Here is an 11,517-nt window from a genome sequence, read left to right on the forward strand (position 1 = left end):
TGTCCATCACATGCAGGAGCTAAGCGCTTGTCAATACGCAATCTTCCCTTTTCCCAGGTGTAGTATTCATTGAATGCTGAGAACCTCAGCTGTCGGAACAAATATCTTGCCTTCCTGTCAGTGATGGAAAATGATAAAAAGGGCATCTGTGCTTAGTGATGTTAAATTATTGAATAATCTTTTGGAGAATATTCTCGAATATTCTCGATTAATGAGAATATTAGAGAATTTTCATTTAAAACAATGCATTCATTTTAATGCATTGAAAATGATACAATACATATGACTTCCTTAAAAAATCTTCCTTAGCACGATATGCTGCCAGCTCTGCCAGAATATATTGTGCATCATTTGGTGCACTTGCTGATATTTTGAGATCAATGAACTCGGTACCTTGAATTTGTTCATCTTGTGATAAATGAATGCCATTATACTTGGGATCAAGGATATTTGCAGCAAAGTGAATTGGCTGCAAAGCCATTTCTTTTCTTAACTGCCTCTTTCAGAGTGTTTCTCTTCTTGCTCAAAGGCATCACTTTTTCAAAGTGATATTCTAGTTATTTAAATGACTCAACCACCCTACTTAACCTTGGTGTGTCCAATTCTAATAATGTTATCCATTTCACTACTGGAGCAATAAGGTCATGAAATTTTAGTACTCTTAGCCAAAATACTGCCTCATCTAGTATCAGGGACTTTATACGATTTGATAAAATATCTTCCACTTCTTCTTTTACAGCCAAAGCTTTTAAAGCATACTTTGTGTCTGACAAACTCTTAAGGCAAAACTAAAGAGAGCTGTGGAGAATATTCTCTGGAGAATTTTCTCACATCACTATCTGTGCTAACTGCTTACAAACGAAGTGCCTAAGTGCTATTTTAACATACCACTGGTGTAGTGGAGAAAAAAGTATGTGTTAACAGTAGTCTTTTCCCCTTTGTTTAGAGCCCAATCCTCCAATAGATGAAGTGATCAATACTCAGGGTGTGGTGGACAGGTTTGTGGAGTTCCTCAAAAAAAGTGAAAACTGCACATTGCAGGTAAGTGAGAATGAGATTCCTTTGCATTTGATGTTTAGTGCTATCAATAAGGTTTTCATCTGTTTCTCTGGAAATTAAATTGGCCTCCTTGTCACTCTTAGTGCTTGTGCCTTTGCTTTGTGACTGTAGCCACGACTGTGGTCTGACTTTCCTTCCCACCAAACATTAAGCATCCACCCACAAACCTATAACATAAAAGCTCACTTACATAATGTGATATCCATAGACTGGTTCTATTGTTTGACTGCCTTTCGGTTCCCCCACGGTCCCAGACACAGCATCAATCTGGGGCATGGTGGGGAAAAGAAAATGGAGGCTATGCTCTCTCAAATTAAAGTTAATTAAGATTTAAAAAGTTAAGGGTGATGCTTTAGCCACTACAGCTAAAATGGGTAAACTTCTTCCATGAGGGTGTCTTTTGTATCTTCAGAGAATCAGTAAAATGGCTCCTGTTTTTTGGGCAGAAGGGGGGAGTAGGGGTTCCAAATTTTGCCTGTACACCCCCATTAGAAAATTTGATTAAGTCCTTTGAACTTTCACCACAACCCTGGTCACAGCATGTCAACAAAGGGTCCAACCTCTGAAATGCTCTGCTGTGTGAAATGTTTCTCTCAAGGCACAAACTGAACAGTTCTGTGAGAAGTCAGTTTTGACTTGCTTCAGCTAAAATCCAGGACAACTAATCCTCTGTTGCAGGAATTTCCAAATTGTAGTCCTTCATTCAGGTGGCCTATGGCATGTCCATATAAAATATTAATATTGAATTTCTAATTGTATTTTTATTGCTTTTTTGTTGCTTGTGTTGTGTTTTATTGCAGTACAATTTGAATTTTGTTGCGTGTGAATTGTAATACAATAAAATACAAAATTAGAAATAACAGAAGCAATAAAAAGACGATTAAAAATCACGCAACATCTCGCACAGCTCATTGCAATTGCTCTAACAGGTAGAAAAACCATTAAGTGGTACACTATGTCCATCAGTGATTTTCAAGTGTCTGGGGTGGGGAGTTTGGGGGCCACTGCTCTGTTGTACAGTGTACTTCTGTTGGAGACTTCCTTTAATTGGTTGCTTGTTACTTTTCAGTTTGAAGCTGCATGGGCATTAACAAACATTGCCTCGGGCACTTCACTACAAACCAAAATAGTAATAGAAGCTGGAGCAGTTCCAATCTTCATTGAATTGTTGAGCTCTGATTTTGAAGATGTCCAAGAGCAGGTAAGGCGTTTTCAGGGAGAGCTTTTGGCTTAGCTATGGGAGAGTGGTTCCAATTAATTTCTTTGCTGCAGAGCTTTTATATGACAAAAACTGGCTGTTCCTTGTTGCTTGTGAAGCCCCTACCCTGCCCCTTCAATGTCATTGACAAAGCTGCAGGGATGTCACAGAAAGCTCAAGGACTGTCTTTCCCCGTATGAACTGACCCAGAACCTGCAGTCAATATCTGATACCATTCTTCATGTGCACCCTCCAAGGGAGACCCAGAGAGTGGCAACACGAGAATGGGACTTTTCTGTGGTGGCTCCCCATTTGTGGAATGCTTTTTCCAGAGAGACTTGCCAGGTGCCTTAGTTACATATCATTAGCATTCCTTTTCAACCAGGCCTTGGGCTATTAATCAATCTCTGGCCTTTTAATGTGGTGTGTGTTTGTGTGTGTGTAAACCGCCTTGTGGTCTCTTGGTGAAAGGTATTGTATAAATTTAATAAATAATAATAATAATAATAATAATAATAATAATAATAATAATAAAAGTATCCTGACTGCTCAGCAGTGAGCAGGGCCTGTGATGGTATTAGTGCTTTGTAGGCATGCTCAAGAGCAGTTGACAAGAACGGGAATGGGGCAGCAAGGGAACATAGGAGCTTGAATCACTGTGGGTCAATGATTCAAAGTAGGGAGAGCAAGATCAGAAAGCTAGGGATGCATTTTACACTGATTTCAACCAAACATTTGGCAGTAGTTCCCTACAGCAATTAGCAGCTGCCCACATTGGTGTGTGCAGAAACTCTCAGGAAAAAAAGCTTTGCCACGTTTTAATTGCAAAAATGACAAATAGCTCAAAGTTGCCACAAGTTATTGGATTCTTTGAGGGGCCCAGGGATTTCTGCTCCACCATTCCCTCTCCATTCAGTGACTGAGTGCTGAAGCTCCTGTTCTTCTTCCAGGCTGTTTGGGCACTGGGGAACATTGCTGGAGACAGTTCTGCCTGCCGTGATTACGTCCTCAACTGTGGCATCCTCCCTCCCTTGTTGTTGTGAGTAGCTGTTGCATGAAACTCCGACTTCGGGTGCTCCTTGGCAATGTGTGTGTGCGTGTGTTCCTTTGTTTCCATTCTACAGCCATGGACGTAAAGATTTTGTTAGGTGGCATGAAACTGCCCTGGGAAGACCCAGTGGGATTTTTCTCTTGAGTAGGATCAAATTGATCACCATATTTGGAGTCTAGAGGAGACTTCTCCCCAGACCAGACTGGCTAGAGGTCCAGGATGGAGACTCATTTTTCTTAGTAACACACAACTTATCACTCCAATAACTTTAAACAACCCTGTAGGTATTTTTGGTGTGGCTCGCCTTGTGAAGGCCAGATTGCAAGAAACTCATGGTGGTTTAGCATGATGCTAGTGATGTGGCTCACCTGAGGAGGGATGCGTGGGAAAGATCTCTGCTCAGGGAAGAACGTGCAAGGCCTTCCTGATAATGAAGGATGGAATGGTGGATGAAGATCAGAACGTGGATGAGAGCCAGTTTTATATTGTGAACCGCCCTGAGCTCTAAGGGTGTAGGGCGGTATACAAATTTTAAAAATGATTGAATGGATGGATGGATGGATAGATAGGTTAAGACTAGGACCTGAGAGACAAGGTTTCAAATCCCCGCTCATCCCTCAGTGACCTCGGGTCATTCACACTCTTAGCCTGACCTATCTCACAGGACAGTTATGAGAATAAAATGGGGGAGGAGGAAAATTTTATATGCCACCTTGAGCTCCTTGGAGGAAAGGTGGGATATAAATGTAATAAACAAACATGTTTAGTTGAGCAGCAGAGAGGCTAATAGATTCAGGTTTCCACTTGGTCATTTAAATTTGCTAGGTGACGTAAGAGTAGTCCTGCTGGATCAAGCCAAACACATCTCCTGTGTTCTGTTCTCACAATGATCATCCAGATGCTTATGGGAAGCCCTCAACCAAAACAGTCCATGATCCAGTTCTCTCATCCTAAGCAATATCTCCTAAGTCATGGTTGGGAAATCTCCAGCCCATGGGACAAATGTGGCCTGGCACAGTTTGCAGTTTGGCTCTCAAGATGGTCCTCCCTCCTCCCACCCCCAAATCTTGCTTACTTGCCCCCCACCTAATGTCACATATGATGCTGGTGTGGGGCAGATAGAGATGTGGGTGGATCTGCTGTGTGGTAGACTTACCTGTGGGGAACTCAATCACATAGCTGGTCCCTGCAGAAAGCAGCTTTGCCAGCCCTGTGCTCAGCACTTTGCAAAGCCCCTTGCACTGCAGTTCCCAAGTGCTTGACAGCCAGCTGGCTGCAAGATAGTTGGGTGGGACAGCCCACCTGTCAATCACGAATGTTAAAATAGGATACTCCACATAAGCTGTCCTGAGTAGGTGGGAGAAAGGGCAGGATAAAACTTGATGGTGCGGAATAAGACGTATCTTGCAAGTGTTCATTGTGGCATAGTAGGCATTTTGGATTTTGGATTGAGGTGGATTTTTGGACGCGGGTGGCGCTGTGGGTTAAACTACAAAGCCTGTGGCTTGCCGATCAGAAGGTCGGCGGTTCGAATCCCTGCGACGGGGTGAGCTCCTGTTGCTCGGTCCCAGCTCCTGCCAACTTAGCAGTTCGAAAGCACGTCAAAGTGCAAGTAGATAAATAGGTACTGCTACAGCGGGAAGGTAAACTGCGTTTCCGTGTGCTGCTCTGGTTCGCCAGAAGCAGCTTAGTCATGCTGGCCACATGACCCGGAAGCTGCTCCCTCGGCCAATAACGCAAGATGAGCGCCGCAACCCCAGAGTCGGTCACGACTGGACCTAATGGTCAGGGGTCCCTTCACCTTTAACCCAACTTTTCTTTAAACAGACCAGAAAGATCTGGGTGTGTTTCAGATTCTCCTTTTCTACATTTGCAGTTGAGCTTGAATTCAAGCTGTCGCTGAAAGGAAAAGGACTTAAGGATTAGAAGAGTTTTAACTGATTAAAATGATGACTGTAAGAACAAACAATCGTAATCTCTAGATTTATATTTAGCAATGTAATATTTATATAAAGTATAATTTGCCTGTTTTCCAGACTCCTCACAAAATCCACCAGGTTGACAATGACACGAAATGCTGTCTGGGCCTTGTCAAACTTGTGCAGAGGGAAAAATCCACCCCCTGAATTTGAGAAGGTGAGATATAAAAGTGTGGTCTCTGCCCTGGCACCTTCCACAGAATGATGTTGTAGAACTCTAGACTATACCATTTGAAGTAGATGCCCACACCCACACTCCACCCACATGCTTCATATTTTGTAATGTGTGGGGCCAAAAACTCTTAACCCTGTAGTAGTAAGAAACTACTATGTCTGGAAGAAAGTTTCAGGGTTGGCCCTTGGCAAAAATATCCACTACTAGCCCTGGTGTGTGTGTGAAGTAATAAGCATGAGTTTCTTCTACACGGACATCCCATTGTGACCCTGCTGTGCTCTCCAGTAGGCAGAGTGAACGTGAGCAACAGCCCCAAGCCCCAGGGTAGGGGAAATGAAGGGGGGTGGATTTGTAGCTTGGGCCATTGGTTCAAACAATCCCTCCCCACTTTCCCCAAATGGATTTATATATTATGCGTCAAGCTGGACAGGAGTTTGGTCTTGCAATTGACAGGCATTCACCTTCGATGCTTGCAACTTGTCCTGGTCCCCACTCCCAATTTATCACTGTCTTATTTGTCATTCTGCCTCTCTTGGGATCTTACTATCTTTCCCTTACAATTGTGCTTCTTGGTAGGTGTCATCGTGTTTGCCAGTCTTGTCACGCTTACTCTTCAGCAGTGACTCGGACTTGCTGGCGGATGCATGCTGGGCCCTCTCCTACCTGTCGGATGGCCCCAATGAGAAAATCCAGGCTGTAATAGATTCAGGGGTGTGTCGGCGACTGGTGGAACTGCTGATGTAAGTGTCCAGCCTCTGAAGGATGTTGGTGTGTGTGTGTGTGTGTGTGTGTGTGTAATGGCAGAGTTGCCTCCCCTCTATAGCTGGGATTTATAGAAGGGCATATCTCTTACATTACAGGGATATGTGTGTCATAATTTTAGCCACATGTTGGCCTAAGAGAAATGTTGGCAACCTTTGGAAGTTTTACAAAAGCACCATATGGAATTAATATTGACCGTTATTATGGCTAGAGTGGCTTCCATTCATCAGAAGGGGGATAATGTTAATGTACATTATAGGTACTGAGACCTTCTGACACAGGAAGCATGGAATGGCACCAGCCCCTGCATATGTGTGTGTGCGCACACACTGGATTTAAAAGGGAATAAATAGGTGGGATAATGTGAACAGCACCATAATTTTTCTTTGGGTTTTTTTTAACACACAATTAAGTGGCACATAAATCTTATGAAATAAATAAAATAAAGGAGATGTCTTAAGTAGGGCAGAAGTACCACACTCAAAATGGTAGAGCATTGCCAGTGCCAAGAGGAGTGAAGCATTGAGATAGGGACTGGGGTGTTCCTTCTGTGGGGTAATAAGGTGAGCATCTTGTCCTTTTCTTCTTCTCCTGGCAGGCACAGTGATTACAAGGTGGCCTCCCCAGCTTTGCGAGCTGTTGGCAACATTGTGACGGGGGATGATATCCAGACCCAGGTGATGTTGGGAATAAGAGTTAAATGGGGCTGTCCCAAATTCAGGATACGGGAACCTACAACCACTGCAGAGGGCTGGTTCTGGAAGATGCAATTCTGTGAGGCTTTTGGGAGAAGATGTGAAAGTGTCATCTAAGCAAACACTGGCTTAATTGGGGGTGGGGGGATTTGCAGTCATATAGGGCAGTGTTTCTCAACCAGTGTGCCTCCAGATGTTTTGGGACTACAACTCCCATCATTCCTGACCACTGGTCTTGCTAGCTAGGGATGATGGGAGTTGTAGTCCCAAAACATCTGGAGGCACACTGGTTGAGAAACACTGATATAGGGAAAGCCAGATTGTTTCTTGCCACTGTGAATTGTAACAAAAACAGAGACTTTTCAGGATAGCTAGAGTGCAAGAGCTTGGGGCTCTTCTTTTGGGTAGGAGCAACTCTCTCTAACAAGCGGCTCTTCAACTTACCCTTTTCAGGTGATCCTGAATTGCTCAGCTTTGCCTTGTCTCCTTCATCTACTCAGCAGCTCCAAAGAGTCTATCCGGAAAGAAGCTTGCTGGACGATCTCCAACGTCACAGCGGGGAACAGTGCTCAGATACAGGTACAGCTTCCTTTGACTCAAAGCGCAGCACACCTTTTGGGTCTTTTACTCTGGTAATATAATGGGAGAGATGGCATAGGAGGGGCATACATAATGCTATTTCTCAAGCAGTTTCCCTGTTGGGTGCTGGTGCAATAACAGTGCCAGTACTGCATTTGTGGTCAGCCCTTGGGGCAAGGGGATCCTCTCCTCCTTGTCGCCACTACTGCTTGTTCACCTACCTGCTTTCAGGGAAAGGGTGTACAGGTGGCAGTGACGAGGTGGATCAGGGTCAGAAGGCTGTAGCAGTTGGCCTTGGCAGGTGCCTGAGAAAGCCAGCCCTGGGGTGTAGCAGCCATACTGCTATGTTACTTTACAGTACAAGCCTGGGGATACTGCAAGGAGGGGAAAGCTGTTTGGTGGGGGATTTACATTATATTAATCTTGCTCCTACAACTTTTACAAATTGTAAGGATGGAAATAAGTAGGCAGTTTCTTACTGCTAAAGCAAAAATACTTTGGAATGTGAAAACTTCTTCAAAAGAATGAAATTCTTCTGGATCAAGCAGATGTACAAATCTGCCTGCCTGCTTTTGGATTGCATCTCCTAAGTAGAGGTGTTCTAAGACTTTCTCCTTGAATAATACTGCAGAAATGGTAGTGGTCAAAGAAACAAAATGCTCTTGGCTGCATGCCTCAGACAATGACTGATGTTCATAAGGAATTGTAGCATTTTTTGAAGGTAGCAATTGATTTCTACAGCTAACACTTGCAGCAGGATCTGTTTTCCCCCTCAGAACATATACTCACCAAATTGCATCTTAATTCATTTGAGATACCTGGGAACCTTCCATCACATACTTTCCCGATCAAATGCTCCTTTTCAAAATATGGGTTTGCAAAGCCTGTAGCAGAGATTGAATAGCTACCTTCTAAGTCAAGTGTGGGGAACCTGGTGCTTTCCAGATGTTGCTGAAGTACAATTCCCATCATCCCTAGCCATGGACCATGCTTGCTGGGGCTGATGGGGGTTGTAGTTCAGCAATATCTGGAGGTTCCCCCCCTGAAAGTATTATAGCCCCCAAAACTTAATGAAATGACATCTGAGGTTCTACAGAATTTCTTGCTAGAATCTGAGGTTCTACAGAATTTCTTGCTAGAATTTTTGAAAACTAGAGCCTGAATCTAAAGAGCTGTGGGACTAGTTTTTTTTTTTGAGTGCCAGCGAGAACCTAACTTTCTGAAACAGCAGCAGCTCCCTTTCCATCCTCCCTTCCTTTGCCATGTGGGAAACTGCTGTTGGAAATTCCTCTCACTTTCCAACAGTAGCAGTGGTTTAAAGAAATTTATCTGCCAATACTGCCAGGCTGCTATAAGGAAAGCCTTGCCTGAGCCTAAGCAAATCTCGGGAAGAGGTCCAATGGACATCAGCCAGAATCCAGTTTGGGAAGAGTGAGCCTATAGAAAGGGAAGCCGATGAAATGATTGAACTGCCCCATCAATACAGATGGCAGGAGTTCCTTCTTGCAGGAGAAGGACTCATTGTTCCTTTTTTCACATTCCCCCTGCAGGCAGTCATAGATGCCAACATTTTCCCAGTGCTGATCGAGATCTTGCAGAAGGCTGAATTTCGCACAAGAAAAGAAGCTGCTTGGGCAATCACAAATGCGACATCGGGAGGAACCCCAGAGCAGATCAAGTAGGTTGAGGCTGTGCTCATTTGTCAAAGTCTTTCCAGTTGGCTCCCCTCCCTCTTTGTATCTTGGTGTTCTCATTACCAGCAGTTCCAGAAGAACTTCGCCGTGAAAGGACTTGTGGGGTGGGTTAGGATACATCGTGCCTAGTCTTGACCTTGCTTTTATGGTCTTTGGCCAAATAAGTTGGGTAGAAGGAGTTCTGCAGTTAGGTTGGGCTGCCTTTTATTTTATTTTGTGTTGTTTTATTTTTTAAAGAATATGGAGGAACTGGTTAAATTGCGGAGGAAGTCAGAAGTCAGGAATGGATTGTTGAGAGACTTAAGAATTGGTCAGAAAGAGACACTATTTGTGGTAGGAAGAATGAGTGACATGTAACCCCTTCCCCCAACTTCTTGCTCTCATAAGTAATAATATTATTCCAGAAAATGAACAATCCTCCCCATCAGCATTTTAGCCCAATCTAGATGATGAATTACTCCCTGGAAAAGACCCTGATGCTGGGAAGATTGAGGGCACAAGGAGAAGGGGACGACAGAGGATGAGATGGTTGGACAGTGTTCTCGGAGCTACGAACATGAGTCTGACCAAACTGTGGGAGGCAATGGAAAACAGGAGTGCCTGGCGTGCTCTGGTCCATGGGGTCACGAAGAGTCGGATACGACTAAACGACTAAATAACAACAATAGTTGATGAATTCTTATCTTCACTCTGAACCTGCCTCCCATGTTCATCAATGACTATCACTCATGCTTAATCTAAGCACAGCCACAAGAACTCCCGATTTGGTGTCTAGCTGTGTGATGCTGAATGTTATCTGTTAACTCTGTCCTATTCTGTTTCCCCTTTGTTTTTGTTTAAACCAGTTCCCGAACCAGTAACTTGTACATTGACCACTAATAATGCAACATATGTTGTAGATATTATTGCAAAATTTTTGTGCTACAAATGCCATGAGAAGATGTGGTTTATTTATTTGTATCATGTATTATTCCTATGAGCCTTGTTTATAAAACCCAATTTAAAATTATCCAGACAAACACCAGAAACTGATGATCATCAGTATTACTGGTGAGTCAAGGGCATATTTCCCACAGTGTATGTGGATTTCATTGCCTCAACTGTTAAATTGCTACATTTTTCATTAGAACAAAGGGCTTCTTTTAAAAAGTAAATTCACAGTAGGTAAGTCTGATTATTAGTGTAGCATCCTTGTCCAGAGCACTGTAACCTTCCTGTTGGTTGGCAAGCACTTCCCTGGGGGTTTGGAGGGAGGTAATAGAATGTAGATCAAAATGTACATGTCTAAAACCAGAGTAGCACAACTTGGCAACCAGGACATACTTTTTCTGTTACTTTCAGCACTTTAACTTCAGCTGAACCTTGCAGGTTTTTAAACCCTGGAATCTTCCAAGGCTCTTGCATCTCCAAGCTTACCTAAAGTTTCTCCTGAACGTGGGCAGAGTACCATTCTCACATCTTTTGCCATAACCCAGCCCTTTTGTGTGAGCACATGGGACAGAAGGGCATGTATTCCAAGCAAGCTTGAGTTACTTACCTCTCCACCCCCCACACTTGAAACTGTTACATAAATTTGACCTGAACTTCAGCCAGTAATGTCTGCCTGTTTTGGTTTGGTTTTGAGCATAGGTGAAGTTCTGAGCATTTGTGTTCCCTTTCTCAGGTATTTAGTCAACCTTGGCTGCATCAAACCCCTGTGTGACCTTCTGACTGTCATGGACTCCAAGATCGTTCAAGTGGCCCTGAATGGCCTGGAGAACATCTTGCGACTGGGCGAGCAGGAGGCCAAGCAGAATGGCTCTGGCATCAACCCCTATTGCAGCCTTATTGAGGAAGCGTATGGTGAGTTGGCCAGTCTGAAATCTTGAAACTATTTTCCCGAGGCAACTTAATAAGTATACCCTCATTTGCAAACACTTCCCAATAAATTGTCAGTGATTCTTCCTTCACATCCTCACACATACCTGCATGGGACCTCGGCTCCTCCATCTCCACTAGACTCAGCCACCTGCAAGTCCTTCCTCTTCTTGCTTGCTTCTCTCTTAATGGCCAGAACCGCCTCCCAGACTCACTGGTGTGATGGAAGCTTCCTCAAAGGTCCAACTTTTCCTTGAACTTTTTGACACACTTTAGCCCTCCATAAACCCTATCACAACTTTGCCAACCTTCAGCTGTTTGAGACTACAGCTCCCATCCGACAAACAAGATTTGAGCACAAGACCACTCTCTCCTCCTCCTGTGGTTTCCAGCAGCTGTTATTTAGAAGCATTACTGCCTCTGAGCACGAGGGCAGATGACAGCTGTTTCCTCCATTAATTTGTCTGT

General features: G+C 43.8%; 1 protein-coding gene across 1 annotated transcript in view; it reads left to right on the forward strand.

Moving 5' to 3' along the window:
• The window catches only part of KPNA6 (karyopherin subunit alpha 6), a 34,459-nt gene that overhangs the window by 16,715 nt on the left and 6,227 nt on the right, over positions 1-11,517 (forward strand). Inside the window, exons 5-13 of the mRNA XM_035121244.2 lie at positions 947-1,041; positions 2,129-2,260; positions 3,208-3,296; positions 5,345-5,444; positions 6,039-6,202; positions 6,823-6,901; positions 7,373-7,498; positions 9,049-9,176; positions 10,856-11,034. Coding sequence (XP_034977135.1) covers positions 947-1,041; positions 2,129-2,260; positions 3,208-3,296; positions 5,345-5,444; positions 6,039-6,202; positions 6,823-6,901; positions 7,373-7,498; positions 9,049-9,176; positions 10,856-11,034 — 1,092 coding nt within the window. The remainder of the gene's footprint in view (positions 1-946; positions 1,042-2,128; positions 2,261-3,207; positions 3,297-5,344; positions 5,445-6,038; positions 6,203-6,822; positions 6,902-7,372; positions 7,499-9,048; positions 9,177-10,855; positions 11,035-11,517) is intronic.

Source organism: Zootoca vivipara, chromosome 6 (genome assembly GCF_963506605.1).
Source record: "Zootoca vivipara chromosome 6, rZooViv1.1, whole genome shotgun sequence".
Classification (NCBI taxonomy): domain Eukaryota; kingdom Metazoa; phylum Chordata; class Lepidosauria; order Squamata; family Lacertidae; genus Zootoca; species Zootoca vivipara.